Raw genomic sequence first — 17,792 nt, forward strand, 5'->3', positions numbered from 1 at the left:
AAAAGCGTTTTGTAACGAAAACACATTTAAACAAACTGGATCCATTCCGGGATGGTCTACCATACATGATGGAGTGACTTGAAGTTGTTTCATCCGTCTTGTAACCTTTGATACAACAAATAGCGTCAGACAGTTTTATGTCACGTATTATTTTTTTGCAACAATTACAAATGTAAATAAATTAATACCTGTTCTATCTCCCTGCAGCATATATTTTCTGGTTCTGTAGCCATCTTCTCACATTTGCCACATAAGCACCTGTACGACAAGTAATGTCAACATGACGCAACCGTTCCCTCGCATAAATATAATTTCGTTTGTACTTAGCAAACGTTGTCACAGTATTTGTGTTTGTAGTTTCAAAAAATTGCGCGAACGTTATCACAGTGTGTGTGTGTGTGTGTGTTGCACATCCATAATTGCAAAGGGGACGCGACTAAAACTCTATAAGTACATAAATGTATCAAATAACCATTCAGAGACGTCCTGCTCCATTCTCAATTGTGTTTCTTCTGCCGGAGTCTCTTCGTCATCTGGGTCTGATTCCGGTTCAAACATGTACGGCTGAATGCCATACAAAACAGCGGGTCTCTCACTCTCAGCCATTCTGCTTATACCAGTGCCCAAGGAAGTCGACCGGAAGTTGAAGTCGGCCGCGTGCCGCCATCTTGTAGCAGAACTTCACTTGCGTTAGCATCCCATTGACTCCCATTCATTTTGGCGTCACTTTGACAGCGAATAACTTTACATCTGAGGCGTTTAAAGACTCCATTTGTCCATTATTTATTTCTAAAGATACACGACAATGTATAAAGGGCTCCATTACCTTCTATGTTACATTATGGCCCCGTAGAAACAGTTTTTGTAAAAATAGGCTAACGATTGCGTCATAACCACTCGACTCTCTGTCGCACAGTAGAGAAATTACCGTACAGACAGGAGGAGAAGCTCGCAGGCAATAGTATGCATTAACTTAATATGGCGTACTGGCGTTACATTTTAAAATACTATACAACATAATTAATCAGAATACTTACTCCTGCTCACTCACGCCAAAGAACTCCCCGCTCAAGCTCGCCGTCTCTGCAAGATTAACGATGGCAGTTTGCACGCACAGCTACTAGAAGATTTACATCTGTCAGACAGGTTGCTGACGTCATCAAGCTTAGTTTGAGTCTGCGCGTCAGAAACGGAAGTGCTAAACATCGCTAAAAATGGGCTTCACTTGTCTCAATTGAGTTCCAATGGGGTCGCTGTGTCCATTTCTTTTACTGTCTATGGCTTATACCGACTGTTTATTGCCATTGGTATGCAAGTTACGCCCTCATCCAAAGGCAGGGCGGGGATATGCAGCTCATTTACATTTAAGGTGGTACACATCAAAACAGCTCTTTTTAAAACAGGCCCCAAAAATGACATTTTCAAATGGTTATAATAAATTAACTGTGGGGTATTTTGTGCTGAAACTTCACAAATACATTCTGGGGACACCCAAGACCAATATTACATCTTGTAAAAAGGGGCATAATAGGTGCCCTTTAAAAGTTTAAAATGTAAATTAAATTAAAATGTATGGTAACTGGGAAGGGACATGTTCAGTTCACTTAGTTTTGTCGTGGCCGTGACATAGTAAGTCATGGGAATGTCACAGTACGCTGAGGCCATGACATAACTCGTGGGAACATTCCTGAGACAATATGGGGGACGCCTCAGCGTGACTGGTATCTAAAACGACTGTAAAATTGCAGCAAACGTATTGGCCGGTGACAGCCTATGATGTCTCATTCAGGGTTTCGTGTATCCTTAATTCTTAAATTTGGTTTGATCAAATTTAAGGCCATAAAAAGTCTTAAATGGTATATCAAATGTAATTATTTTAAGAGGTCTTAAATTTGGCTACGCAACATTAGTGGTTTACATCACTTAAAAGTGAAATTTCTGTCATTTAGCCTATTACTCACTCTCATGTACATCATCTTTGAAACACAAATGAAGATATTTTTGATGAAATCCGAGAGCTCTCTGACTCCTCCATAGACAGCAACTTGATTATCACTGTCAAGGTCCAGAGAAGTAGTAAAGACATCATTAAAATAGTCCACATGACTGCAGTGGTTCAGCCTTAATGTTACGAAATGACTTTTTGTGCACAAAAAACAACACAAAATAATGACTTTATTCAACAATTTCTTTTCTCTCATGTCAGTCTCCTACACTGATGACGTAGTGTAGCACTTCTGTGTTTACATCCAAGCGCTGGCTTGGTATTGGCCGACGTTGTTCACGTGAGCTGCACGATACATGTGTGTGATGCTGACGCAGGAGCCGGCCAATAATTTGTTAAAAAACTTTTATTTCTCAATAAAAATCACTTCCACAGAGTCGTTTACACCACGCTTTCTTTCGTCTCATCTCGTTTCTCATTTTGGTGTGTAAATGTATTTAATTTTATTATTTAATAATCAAGTCTACAGTTGTAATCCACACTCAAAGTTCTTTTAAACACTTTATTTTATATTTATCAGTGAGCCAAAACATCAATGTCAATAAAAATCACTAAAATATCCCTTTCGTGCCCACATTTATCACCCAGTTACCCAAGCACATTAAATAACCACATAATCCCTGATCTCATCACACATTATGTTCTTATTTGATTTTTCCACCTTTGTAACAGAAGAAAATGAGCGGGTGCCTGCGGTCACCCGCGGTTACGAGTCATCCAAAAATATTTTTAATGATATTCGGGTTGCGGTCGGTCGGGTCGTTTGAAATAAAGATGGCAATTAAACCTTTGTAATTTTCAGTTTTACTTACTAAAGGTTTCAGTTTTACTTTCATGGGTATTTGTGAACATTTATTTATGGATATTGTAGCCTCAGTCTTTGGCTTAGCCTACCTGTTTTTGTTCGTCTAAAATGCGTTAATAAATACTTTATTAACATATTCTATCACTGCATTTTGTGCTTGTGAGAGCTTCAATTGGGCATTCACGTGGCGAAATAGCCTAAGCCTACTAATACAAGTGGGAAAATCCTTATTTACCTTTTGAATGTTGAGCATTATTAACTTTTGAATAAATGCTGACGCGGGACAAAATGCCCGATTTCCCAACACGTTGAACTGAGCAATGCCATTGTACCATTTTAATAGGCTACTTTTAAACGCATATAGCTCATTAATGTCAGTTTTATGTATTTTCTGAGAGGGGGCGGGATTTTTGTTGGGAAAGTCGGGGGAGAGACGCACACTTCGATTAGACTGGATAAACACATGCAGCATCTTAATTGTTAAGAAAATGAAAGGAAATAAATGAATAAATCAAGCCTTTATTACACAACACTAGGCTATATCATACAACATTCAGAAAAAGAACAGTTTGCGCTCCTAAGGGCTTTCACACTTTTCCAAAAGTGGGCCTTCTCTCAGTTGACCTGCTGATTAATTCTTCAAGCAGGGTCGAAACATAAACATCGCATTCATCAATAATATGCATCTAGACAGCTGAAATGGAAAATGATGGGCCGCCTCAAGAACTGCCTGCTCTCGCCGCTGCACCTCTGAGCGCACCACGTCAGGTCCTGAAACATTTCTCTCCTCCACAGGCTGGATTAATGGATATTATTGGCCAGGGAGGCTGATGGGGGGCGTAAGGGAGGGGGTGGCCACACACCCCCCAGCCCCCTGCACCCCTAGTTCTTACGTCTATGGCCCAATGACGCTACAATGAGCATTTACTACTTTTAAAAAAATGCGGGTCAGGAAGCGGGTCGGGTACAATATTTTCCTTTTTTTGCGGTCCGAGTTGCGGGCGGGTTAGTTGAAAACGTCGGTCGGGTGCGGGTTGTTTATACATTGACCCGCGCATCACTGATGCTTTTGTTCATTTTCAAACTTCTTTGGTTACATTATGATATATACTGTTATACTAGTTGAATAAATAATACAGACAATGCTATTACTATACAAATTGTCAAAAACATGTCACATACAACTCTTTTAGTTATTAAAATGTATCAATTGCTTTCTTATGTGAGCACCCACAACACAGCTAAAAGTATTTTATTATCTTACATTGACTAATATCGACTTATATTACCATGAATTATCACATTATAGTAAAAGATTATCAATGGGTAAAAGCTTACTCTGCAATACAGAGTAAAATCACATCAATCACTTTTATATGTTATCCAGCAAGGGTGTAATTGAAACTCACTCCCTCTCTTAATAAGGTAGAAAGTAGCTACTGCTACATCCAGTATTTACATGCCTGTTTCCAAACCAGCATGCAGATTACTTGCTATTAAGTACAACATAAACGCATTTATGAGTCATTCAGTTAATTATTGTCTTTTGTGGTATTATTATCTTATGAAATGGCCAGCTTTACCACCCCTCTTAACCACCTGAGCTCAACCTGCTTGTTCATTCTGGGAAACAGTTTCAGCAGTTTCTCTTATTACATCTTACTGTACATCGGCTCATCTCAGAAGAGTGATCTCAACTACAGAGTGTGGTAAACCAACTGAAGAGAAGATTTATTCTGGTAAAACAACAAATTATACACTTACACAGACTATCTGACTACCTTTATACAGATGTCCTATCCTCTATAATGGTTGGTAGGGAACTTTTATAAGTGTCTTTGGAAAAGAGGATCTGCTAAATGCTTTAAATGTTAATGATGTGGATCAATTTAAACATAAGCTGTTTTTTATATAGCATATACTCTGTTTTCAAGGCCTAATAGAGTTATTCTAATTGATGAGAATAATTTAATGGTAATAACTACTATTGACATAAGCTCATTCATAGGTTTTTCAACAACGTGAAGATCACAATTTATAATAATAAAAATCATGAATATATAATATTTTAATAAATAAATGGGAAAGTTTGTTTACATAAATCTATTTTATAATCATATCCTGTCTCAATGTCTCAATTTTCTATGATTTTGAACAGGTCAATTTCAGATTCAGAAGCAAGAATGTCTCAAACTGCTGTACCCGTGAACTCTTCGACGCTTGTCATCCAATTTCAACCACCAACACAAACAACAGCAGCTGGAACTGGGACAAATGCTCCTGTGCCTGTTTATGTACAACAGCCAGCCGGAGTTTCACCTTTTCATAGAATTCAGGCATTTCTGAAAGGCCAACCAAAAGCTCTTGGGGTGAGAAATTGATCATAAAAATCATACAATTATTTGGGTTTATGTCAGTGCGAGGTAAGGAAAGTACAGTATATGAATAATCTCCAAAAAATGAGTGGTACACACATGAACAAAGCATTCACATTATTATTTATTTATTTTAATTGAAGAATGTAATTCAATGCCTTGGTGACAATGCAGGAAATACAGAAATATAAGATAAGGTTTATCATTTATAAAAAATTGATAGTGTATCACTCTCACAGTTACAGAGAAGAATGTTTTAGGAATTGCAAACTATCAAAAAATGTAAAGTAATGGACAAATTTAGCTCATTCATAAATCCGAATGTGACTTCATGCAATGAGAGTACCTGGATATTTTTGAAGTACATGCATAAGTCCATTTTTAGTACAGCTGCTAAAAAGTGTATGTTGTACATTTCATAATGTTCCCCAAAACTTTTTATCGGAGTGTCTATTTACACTAAGTGCAAATAGCGTCCCTTGTTGGCAAATGCTATTTACACTAGCTCCGCCCACCAATGTCTGTTTTGAAAAAAAAGACGGACAGAATTCAATGTCCTCAGTAGCACAGCAGTAGCGAATAAGGCTTGCAGCTCTGGCATTTAACGTGATCGAGGTGGTTTCGAATCCGCCTTTGGCCGAGCTCGCATTTATTTTAAATAAAAATGAAAATAATCTTCTAAAAGTGGAAATAAACTGCAAACGAGTGTTTAATAATATTAAAAGTGTTTATTGGGTAGGGTTAGAGGGAAGGTGTAGGGAGGGTATTATTCTCCCAACAAGGCAGCATACATTTAATAAATATAATAATTTACACTCTGATATTATTGCATCCTGTTAATGTACAAATATACTGAGGTGCAAATATAGCATCTGCCAATATAAAGTATAGATAGCATCTAATTACAATTTACTCTTATTGCAAAGATCTGATCATTTTACAGTGCATCCAGAAAGGATTCACAGCTCATCAGTTTTTCCACATTTTGTTACATCCTTATTCCAAAAGGAATAAAATTCTTTATTTTCCTCAATTTTACAAACAATACCTCATAATGACAACGTGAAAGAAGTTTGTTTGAAACCTTTGCAAATTTATTACAAAAAATAAATAAATAATTCACATGTACATAAGTATTCACAGCCTTTGCTCAATAATAATTACAGCCTCAAGTCTTTTTGAGAATGATGCTACAAGCTTGGCACACCTATTTTTGGGCAGTTTCTCCCATTCTTCTTTGCAGGACCTCTCAAGCTCCATCAGGTTGGATGGGAGGCGTCGGTGCACAGCCATTTTCAGATCTCTCCAGATATTCAATCAGGTTCAAGTCTGGGCTCTGGCTGGGCCACTCAAGGACATTCACAGAGTTGTCCCGTAGCCACTCCTTTGTTATCTTGACTGTGTGCCTGTGTTGTCTTGTTGGAAGATGAAAACATCCCCACTGCATGATGCTGCCACCACCATGCTTCACTGTAGGGATGGGATTGGTCAGGTGATGAGCGTCATCAGACCACAGAATTTTGTTTCTGATGGTCTGAGAGTCCTCCAGGTGGGCTGTCATGTGCCTTTTACTGAGGAGTGGCTTCAGTCTGGCCACTCTACCATACAGGCCTGATTGGTGGAGAGCTGCAGAGATGGTTGTTCTTCTGGAAGGTTCTCCTCTCTCCACAGAGAAATGCTGGAGCTCTAGGAAGAGTCCTGGTGGTTCCAAACTTCTTCCAGTTACGGATGATGGAGGCCACTGTGCTCACTGGGATCTTCAATGCTGCAGAAATTTTTCTGTACCCTTCCCCAGATCAGTGCCTCGATACAATCCTGTCTCAGAGGTCTACAGACAATTCCTTGGACTTCATGGCTTAGTTTGTGCTCCGACATGCACTGTTACCTGTGGGACCTTTTATAGACTGGTGTGTGCCTTTCCAAATCATGTCCAATCAACTGAATTTACCACAGGTGGACTCCAATAAAGTTGTAGAAACATCTCGAGGATGATCAGTGGAAACAGGATGCGCCTGAGCTCAATTTTGAGTGTCATGGCAAAGGCTGTGAATACTTACGTACATGTGATTTTTTTTTTGTTTATTATTTTTAATAAATTTGCAAAGATTTCAAACAAACTTCTTTCATGTTGTCATTATGGGGTATTGTTTGTAGAATTATGAGGAAAATAATGACTTTAATCGCTTTTGGAATAAGGCTGTAACATAACAAAATGTGGAAAAAGTGAATACTTTCCGGATGCACTGTACATGGTGTAAATATAATCTATCGCTATTTTCACTTAGTGTACATAGCATCTATTGCAAAGAAAATATGCTATTTCCGCTTAGTACAAATAGCCACTGCCAAATTTTATATTGTTTTAGTTACTTTATAAATATCTCTCTTGTCCTTCACAGACTGTCCAGATAATGATTGGTCTGTTGACTCTCCTGTTGGGAATCGTGTCTTCACTTCATCCAGATTCCATCTTTGTCTATAGTTGTATTCCTTACTGGGGATCTCTCATCGTAAGAAACAATTATACAATTCAGCGTTGTGTCTTACTAACACAAGTTACATATTCCAGCAGAAGTCTTGATTTGTGTCTTTCTCTCTGCTCTCAGTACATTATCGCAGGCTCACTCTCCATTGCTGCAGAAAACAAAATGAATTCACCCTCCAGTTTATGTTTGGTATGTACACAACACTTGGCATTTTTAGGGCTTTTACTTGAAACCTATTGTGTTTGTAGTGATTTCTTCTTACTTTTTTTGTGCCATAAAAATGTATGGGCATCAGTGACTGTAATTTGTAAAGAACCCAAACTTGTCAGTCATGATCCTGGTGGTGTGCCTTGTGTTTGTATTGACTTGTGTTGAAGTTTATTCTCTATTCCCATTTGTTTCTGTGTTCAGTTCCTGTTTCCCTTGTTGTCTTACCTGCCTTGTTTGTTACCAAAGTATCCCTGATTAGTTCATGATTGTTTGCTGTTTGTCTGGTGTTGTGTGCACACATTTGTTTTAGTTCCTGTTGTTTAGATTATTTTTATCAAATCTATTTTATGTGGTTTTTTTTCTACCTATAGGTGAAAGGTTCACTTGGAATGAACATTTTCAGTACTTTAATTGCAGGCAATTCCTTTATCATAATTTCAGTGGATTTTGCTACAGGGCCATTGAACAATTACTGCGACAATTATCATGATTGTTATGATAATGATGGAAAGTATAAGGTATGTCACCAACTTTTATATTCACATTTATTTATTAATTACAGTAAGATCACTGTGTGGTCAAAACACTTAACAATCTGCACTCATCTGCCCAGTGTTTTCCCAACATTTCAGATATAGTTATAGATCTCTTACTATTACTGATCATTTACAATGTAAGAAAGCATTGTTGATTGTAGATTCTGAACTTCTGATTGTACCAGTGTGAGTGCTAATTATCAATTATTTTGTCATTATTATTTGTTCTAATGTTGAATTCTCTCTCAGACTCTCTTCTTTGGAATCAGTAGTGTATCACTGATATTCGCCCTCCTTGAGTTTATCATCTCCATCTGTCTGTCAGCATTTGCCTGTAAAGTCGCCTGCTGCTGTTCTCCACAGGTGAGCGATGCATCAAGTCAGAGGTTCCCAAACTTTTTTTGTCAGCTGAACTCAGATATGCACATATAATGGATTTGTTTTTTTAAGGGTGTTTGCACATTGAATTATCAAACGTTAAACTCGCAGCACTTGCACAGATAGAGTTTGTGAGAAGCAGCATTTACTGTGAACAGACACTTTAAAAACATGGTATTGTAAGCTGCACACGTGTACATGATCACAGTACAGCTTTTCACTCTGAAACATGTAACTACTAATTCAATGGAGTCAGTTTTTTCCTAACAAAAAAATTTAGTTTCAAGATATTTGTCAGGTTTTTGTCCTTAAAGCACCCTTTCTTGCAACTACTTTCTTACACATCCCTTATTCTAAAACATAATTTTAGAGCTAGTAATGGAGGTTTGAGTCATTGATATACAGAGATTAAGAGTATGTGAATTACCCGAGTCTGTGCGTCTCTTAAGTGTTCAACGTCTCTACTAATAGCAAAATTTTAAGTTTAACTGCTTCAAAAACAGCAACATTACCATCTACTGAGAAATGTCATGTGGTTTTTTTAGTTGTGACATTATTTTAAGAAGCCCAAATGACCAAATGAAAGCATAAGGTTTCACACCATGACATTTCAAAAGGATTTCTGTCATTTGTTTTTCTACTACACTGATGTCTATAAAGGTGTAAAACTGAAACGGTCTGCCAGTGTCGTTGCCCATATTAATGCTTCTTGTGTATTTTTCCAAAGGTTCCGTTTGTTCCACAAGTTATAACTCAACAGCATGAGGTAAGAGAAGCTTGTAAGCCCAGTTAAATTAGACTTTGTGTAAAATAGTACTCAAAAAAGAAGACTGATCATATTTTTTTTTTTTCCCCTACAGATATCTGTGGTCAGCAACCCTTCAACGCATCACCTTCCTGCTGAAGTTCCTCCACAATACACTGAATTTAAATAATGAATATTAAAACAGAGTTGAGGTGGGACACATGAGTTTCCCAGTGATTTCCTGTCCATTATCTCTTCTTTCATTAAAAAGAGAACATGACAGCAAAGAAAAAAGTTATCAGATAATAATTACAATTTTTTTGTCACAAATGTGTAAACAATAACAATTCAAGACTAGATACTATTTCATGTTTTTCTTTCTTTAATGAAGTAAAGAAATTTGCCTAATTATCAATGTAACTAAATAGATTGTTTGATAAACTAAATGCTTAATAAAGTATAATCTGTAAGAATAAAGTATACAGAATATAAAAATGACTTATGTCTTTTCTATCTTTTTTTTAACCTTTCATCTGTATTTAACCAGACAAGTCACTTAAGAACAAATTCTTATTCACAACAACAGCCTAGCAGGAGAATATCAATCTCCTGGAGGACATACAGTATATCTCATTAAAACTTCATTAAAACAAAGGTGATGGAACTGTGTGTCATTCACTCTTCAAAATAGCCTTCCTTTTTTCTTTAAACATATTAAACAGGTATAAATATAGATATTTTACAATCTTAAATTATCTGATCAAGGTATTTTTAATAGATCTATATTGGCTCTATTAAGCCTGATCCTTTAATTTATGTCAGCCATCGTGCAAGTGTCCTTGTCACGATCACCGTCAGTTCCTGGACTAGACTTCCCATAATCCTGTCACATGCACACTCCTCTCAAATCATCATTGGAGACAAGATGGCCGCTCCGCCTGTGTATACAGACAAGATGGCCACTCTGCCTTGTGTCTACGGACAAGATGGCGGCTCCAGTCTTTGCTGAGTCTGCTCCAGACTCTGCACCTCAGTTCCTTGCCCTGCCGGCCCCACCCAAGCTCCTTGCCCATGAACATATACCTGAGGACTCTGGCTCATTATGGCCGCCTATGGACTCTGACCTGCTATGGCTGCCTGAATTCCTGACCCGCCTTGGCGCCCCAAGGCTTCTGTACTGCCATGGCCGTTCACGGCCTCTGACCTGCCATGGCCCAAGCCACCTGATCTGATGTGGCTGCCCGAGCCACCTGACCTGCTGTAGTTGCCCGAAGCACCTGACCTGCCGTGGTTGCCCAAGCCACATGACCTGCCGTGGTTGCCCGAGCCACCTGACCAGCCGTGGTTGCCCGAGCCACATGACCTGCCGTGGTTGCCCGAGCCACATGACCCGCCGTGGCATCCTGACTCTCCTGATCTGCTGTGGCTGCCCGTGGCACCTGACCCACCGTGGCTGCCCGAGTTCCTGGTCCTGCATTGGAGACCTCATACCCGTCTGCCAACATTGGTCTCCAATGCACCCCCTTCCCCCCCTCCTTGCCATTTACGCCGCGAGGACGCGCCTTCTGGAAGGGGGGCTGGCTTATGTCACAATCACTGTCAGTTCCTGGACTACACTTCCCAAAATCCTCTCTGCCTGTCACATGCACACTCCTCTCCAATCACCATTTGACACATACACCTGTAGCCTATTATCTGGACTTTTTAAGACTCACTCACACGCCACCTCATTGCGACGTCTTGTTAACTATTGTTGCATTTCTGAGCGTTTATTATCCTGTCTGCCTGTCTGTTACCGTTCCTGCCTATTACCCGTTATTGATCCATTGCTGCCTGCATTTGATCCTTGCCTGGTATTCCATTCTGTGAGTGAGATCTGCCTGTCCTGATCTATTGCCTGTATCCTGACCACGATTCTGCCTGTCCCTTACTGTTCCTGTTTGCTCCTGTCTGACCCTGCCTGTACGACCATGCTCACTTTAATAAAACTTTGCAAAATTGAGTCCAGCTCGTTATAGTCCAAAACGTAGAGCACAAATTGTGGCAGGAATACTTGGATAAATCTCTGCAGTGTGGAATTATTTTCAATTGGAATATGAAGGCAGTACAACAGCCACATCTGCAATGTGAGCATTTTCAGCTGTGTTCAACAATACCAATTTGATAAATTTGACCAATTTGAGTTCACAACCTTCCATCTACATTGACAGCAAGCCAGTGGACACTAATGGGCAGTAATATTATTAATACATTTAAATAATAAAATTTTTAATAATAACAAAAAAAACCTGCAGAATTAAGATATGATTATATTAGCCTATATTATTGTCTAAAGCAGGACGAGGCCGAGGAGCGACAACAGTGAAGGACAAGAGAGGATCAGGCCTGGATTTTATGTTATGTTATGTTTATGTGTGTGCGGCAGTCGTCCGCGAGGCAGTCTACTTTTTATGTGCAATTCAGAAATATACTTAAAATTGCACTTACATATACTTACTGACAGAAAACTTACTGACAGAAAAGTCTTAGTATATTTGGCCTATACTTGCACTCAATCTTTTATTCCAGATATACTTAAAAATATAATGAAGTATTTTAAGTATACTTGGCTTGTAGTTGTGTCTACTCTTTTGATTGAGTAGCCTATTAAATATAATTTTTTCCACATAGTTTTACATACTGTCTAATAAACTTACATTGTCTGAAAATATTGATTTATAAAGAAAACTGATATGTCCCTAATTCTAAGTATCTGAATTTTTGTCTAAGTTAGTCCACTGGCAGTGCACATAGGATTTTACTTCACTTTACTCTTTTCCCACCATTGATTGAAGTTCCCTTTCAAGGGAACTCACACTGGGTCAAATTACACTGTGGGAACACTCTGTGATTGCGTTGTGAAGCACATGCAAAATCAGTCCAATGGTGTGACGAGACATCAGAAGCAGGTGATGTCACAGACCAGGAAACTATGAAGCATGCTGAAAACACTGAAGTGATAGCTTCTGTTTCTTCAGCAAGCGCTATATGTGAAATAGTTTATCTTATTTGGCATTGTATGTTAATAATATTGGTAACACTACAATACGTGTGCACTGATAAGCTTAACTAATGCACAGATAATACTGAATTAATGTATAACTCATGATTATCTAAGCTATTCATTAATGATTGCCACATTAGCAACTAATAAAGAGTCTGTCTGGTTAATATATTAGTTCAAATATGAATTGTTATCAATTAAATATGTCATTGTGGATTAATTATCTAATAACTTATTTTATTAACTTGTTAATTACCACAGTGAGCCAAAAGCCTTGTTGTTTTTGGAGCCCGGGCGGTACGATAGAGTAAAATCAAAACGTCCGAAAAAAAAGTGCCCACCGAGCCTGCCTGGAGTTGAGTCTTTTAGCTGATCGTATGTACTAAATTCTTGTGATCAGTCCAAACGATAAAGGGTACCCCCGAACCCTCTAACCAGTGACGCCATTCCTCCAACGCTAATTTGACTGCCAACAACTCTCTGTTACCAATGTCGTAATTGCGTTCAGCGGGAGACAAACGATGAGAAAAATACGCGCAGGGGTGCATCTTGTTGTCTGAGGGAGACCGCTGGGAAAGAACTGCGCCTACCCCCACCTCTGACGCATCGACCTCCACCACGAACTGACGCGAAGGATCAGGGGCAATGAGAATGGGAGCCGAAACGAAGCGGCCTTTCAGTTTGGCAAATGCAGCCTCGGCTGCATCTGACCACCTGAAGGTCGTTCTGGGGGAGGTCAAGGCGGTCAGAGGCGCGGCTAGTTAGCTGAAATTGCGAATAAAACGCCGGTAAAAATTAGCGAACCCCAGAAACCGCTGTAGGGCCTTACGGGAATCTGGACTTGGCCAATCCACCACAGCCTTAACCTTGTCAGGGTCCATGCGAATTCCCTCAGACGAGACGATGTACCCTAGAAAAGAAACAGACTGTGCATGAAATTCGCATTTCTCCGCCTTGACAAAAAGCCCATTCTCTAGCAGCCGCTGAAGCACTCGTCTGACGTGTTGAACATGCTCCTGGAGAGACGACGAAAAGATCAATATGTCATCCAGGTAGACATATATGAACTGGTCAACCATGTCTCTCAACACGTCATTGACGAGTGCCTGAAAGGCCGCAGGGGGGTTTGGACAGCCCGAAGGGCATGACCAAGTATTCAAAGTGCCCTCTGGGGGTGTTCAAAGCGGTCTTCCATTCATCCCCCTTCCTGATGCGGACCAAATGATAAGCGTTTCTCAAGTCCAATTTAGTGAAAACGGACGCTCCTTGCAACCTCTCGAAAGCTGAAGACATCAACGGTAAAGGGTAGGTATTCTTTACCATGATGTTGTTCAGCCCCCGGTAATCAATACAAGGTCGCAAAGATCCGTCCTTCTTCCCCACAAAAAAGAACCCCGCCCCCGCTGGAGATGAGGAAGGGCGAATGAACTTAGCTGCTAGAGAATCAGAAATATATTTCTCCATGGCCTCCCTCTCAGGAACAGACAGAGAGTATAACTTGCCCTTAGGCGGAGACTTACCGGGAACTAAATCTATCGCACAGTCATAGGGACGATGAGGAGGGAGAGAAGCAGCCCGGGACTTACTGAACACTTCCTTCAGATCTAGATACTCCTCGGGTACGTTAGACAAATCCACCGCCTCGTCCTGTAAGACAGAAACAGACACCGTGGGACAAGCAGACAAAAGACAAGACTTGTGACACTGGGTGCTCCATTCAGTGATAGTCCTCTGCTGCCAGTCGATGCGGGGATTGTGTTTAGTGAGCCAGGGGTGTCCAAGTACAACAGGTGCGTGCGGTGAGTCCATGAGAAGAAACTGTGATTCCTCAGTGTGATTACCGGAAGTGATGAGAGTGATGTAGTCCGTGGTGAGGGCGATGCTGGGAAGGGATTGTCCATTGAGAGCGTTGACAGATATTGGGTGCGTCAGAGGTGAAGTGGGTAATCCGTGTAACCGTGCGAAGGAAGTGTCCATAAAGTTGCCCTCTGCCCCGGAATCCAGAAGTGCGTCGCAGGTGATGTTGTGCGTCGCCCATCTTAGTCTTACCGGGAGGAGGGTGGATGGCGAGGACTTCTCGGCGGAGATCCCGCCCGATAGTAGCCTCCAGTTTACTATCGGGCTTGGTCTTTTACTGGGCATGTCCTGATTAGATGTCCTGACGCCCCGCAGTACAGGCAAAGACCCTGGGGACCTCCGCCTGTCTCTCTCCTCCCGGGAAAGCCGAGCTCTCCCCACCTGCATGGGCTCAGGATCGAGTACAGGACCGACCGTATCCACCACGCTGCTAAGACGGCTGCTGGCTCCGTTGCGCTTAACTCCAGGCTCCTCTAACAGCTCTAACCTCTGTAGGCGAGAATCCACACGAAGAGCAAGTTCAACCAGTCCGTTGAAAGTTTGTGGCAGGTCCAGCGCGTAAATCTCCCGGTGGATACGATCGGCCAGCCCATGCAGGAACACATCCCACTGCGCCTCCTCGTTCCACCGGCACTCCGCCGCGAGGGTGCGAAACTGGATGACATAATCGGCGAACACCCTCCTTATCTCAGCGGAGAGTGCCCGGAATGAGGAGCAGCACGGGTCTTGATTCTCCCACACCGCCGTTCCCCAAAGCGCCGCCTTCCCCATCAGGAGGGTTAGCACGAACGCCACCTTCGATTCTTCTCCCTCGAAGGTGCGTGGCTGAAGTGCAAAGTGAAGAGAACACTTGTTAAGGAATGCTCAACAAAAATCAGGCTCACCAGCGTAACTCTGTGGTACAGGAAGGCGGGGCTCCGGCAGATCCCTCCGTTCAGGTGACGTGGGGGGAACAGGCGGTGGGGCTGGCGCAGTGGGAGCGCGGAGTTGTTGAAGCTGCTGAGAGAGCTCGGACACCTGTGTTACCAGCGTCTGAACCGCGCGTCCGGTGGATGTGATGCTCTCCTGCTGATTATCCATGCGGGAAATACTGTGGTTGATGAACTCCGTGAAAGCCGCTGAACTCGCTGCATCCATGGTTGGTCAGATCGTTCTGTCACGGAAATGAAGGCTGGATACAATAGCAAGTTAATATCTCTTTATTAGAGCTTCACGCCAGAAAATGTAGACAGACGAACACACAGTAGAAATAGCAACACAGTCAGCAGGAGAGTGGTAACACAGGGACTTCGATGAGCGGTGAATGTCCGTGATGAATGGTGATCCGTGAGGTGAGTCCGTGAGGCCGTGCAATGATCCTTGAATGAAATCCAGAGCGAGTAATCCAAATGAAACAGACGGGAACCAGGAACAGCAACGAGAAATCCAAGCCAGGAACAAACAACACGAGAGAGACACGGGACAAACACCAGGACTCCACACAACGATCTGACAAACATGAGACGAAAGACAAGGCGTTAAATAGGCGAGATGTAACGAGCCACAGCTGCCGCTGATCAGTAATCAGCGGCGACGCCCACACAGAACAATCAGGTGACACACCCAAAACCCTCACACAGACAACAGTATGAGACAGCAGATACGTGAACCGTGACACTTGTATTTCAACTTCCAGGCAAAACAGGTAAAGTAATATGCATTAATACATGATTAATTACTGCATTATTTGTGCAAATTCATGTGCAATGTGTAATAAATGATGAGTTAATGGTGTGCCTCAACAAGTAAAGTCACAACATAATGATATGTTCGCAAACCATAAACTAATAATTAATTAATGACCATCACTATGTTTATAACAATCATTTATTAAAACGCAGATTATTAAAAATTTAAGCACTTTCCAAACAGGTTTCCATAACACATACATTAAAACAAATCATGAAAACATTTACAAAACATAAAATGATATACTCCCCTTTCTATGACAACCATTAGTCTAATCATTTAAAAAAAAAAAAAAAAAGCTCATTAGATAAGCTGTAATAAAGAGAAAAAAATTAAAGCAAAAAGGGAAGATTAATCTAAATTCTTGTTAGTAGCACAAGAACAAAAGCAGTCATAACCAGTAACAACACTGCTTAAAATGTCCTTAGAACTATGAGAAACAGGTAATATAACTTTACTCTTTATTTTCAGAATGTCTGACAGGTCATTGTTTCATTGACTATTTTAATTTCTTATTTAGCACCACTAATCATTTAGTACCAAAAGCAGTCAGAACCAGTAACAACACTGCTTAAAATGTCCTGACGAACAGGTCTAATGCAACATTTACTTTTACAGAATGTCTAGCAGGTCATTTGCTTTTTTCATGGCACTGATCTGACTTGCATTTGGCTCCAAGATGCATTGAGCCATACATTTTTCTGAAAATTTTTGCAGTCTGTCCCCTTTTTAAAGAAAAACTTTTTTTCACAACATGTAATATAAGTCTAAGGTGTCCCCTGAATGTGTCTGTGAAGTTTCAGCTCAAAATACCCCATAGATTTTTTTAAATACATTTTTTTTGGGACATCATTAAATATGCACTGATTCAGGCTGCGGCCCCTTTAAATCTCACGCTCCCTGCCCCCTGAGCTCGCGACTGCCTTAAACATTGCAAAAACAAAGTTCACACAGCTAATATAACCCTCAAAATGGATCTTTACAAAATGTTCGTCATGCATGCTGCATGCACTCATTGGATCATGTGAGTATAGTATTTATTTGGATGTTTACATTTGATTCTGAATGAGTATGAGGCTATGCTCTGTGGCTAAAGCTAACATTACACACTGTTGGAGAGATTTGTAAAGAATGAAGTTGTGTTTATGAATTATACAGACTGCAAGTGTTTAAAAATGAAAATAGAGACGCGGCTCTCTTGTCTCCGTGAATACAGTAATAAGCAATGGTAACTTTAACCACATTTAACAGTACATTAGCAACATGCTAACGAAACATTTAGAAAGACAGTTTACAAATATCACTAAAAATATCATGATATCATGGATCATGTCAGTTATTATTGCTCCATCTGCCATTTTTCGCTATTGTACTTGCTTGCTTACCTAGTATGATGATTCAGCTGTGCACAGATCCAGATGTTAATACTGGCTGCCCTTGTGTAATGCCTTGAACATGGGCTGGTATATGCAAATATTGGGGCCGTACATATTAATGATCCCGACTGTTACGTAACAGTCGGTGTTATGTTGAGATTCGCCTGTTCTTCGGAGGTCTTTTAAACAAATGAGATTTACATAAGAAGGAGGAAACAATGGTGTTTGAGACTCACTGTATGTCATTT

At 40.6% G+C, this 17,792-nt stretch overlaps 1 protein-coding gene across 1 annotated transcript; it reads left to right on the forward strand.

Annotated features, from left to right (window-relative positions):
• The first annotated feature begins 3,345 nt into the window (after positions 1-3,345).
• On the forward strand, positions 3,346-10,002 carry LOC125245020 (membrane-spanning 4-domains subfamily A member 4A-like). The gene is made up of 8 exons (XM_048155450.1): positions 3,346-4,549; positions 4,969-5,179; positions 7,585-7,695; positions 7,792-7,860; positions 8,253-8,399; positions 8,667-8,780; positions 9,523-9,561; positions 9,656-10,002. The coding sequence occupies exons 2-8, from the start codon at positions 4,994-4,996 to the stop codon at positions 9,728-9,730; spliced, it is 741 nt and encodes a 246-aa protein (XP_048011407.1). The 5' UTR covers positions 3,346-4,549; positions 4,969-4,993; the 3' UTR covers positions 9,731-10,002.
• Positions 10,003-17,792: the final 7,790 nt, after the last annotated feature.

Source organism: Megalobrama amblycephala, linkage group LG14, assembly GCF_018812025.1.
Source record: "Megalobrama amblycephala isolate DHTTF-2021 linkage group LG14, ASM1881202v1, whole genome shotgun sequence".
Lineage (NCBI taxonomy): Eukaryota > Metazoa > Chordata > Actinopteri > Cypriniformes > Xenocyprididae > Megalobrama > Megalobrama amblycephala.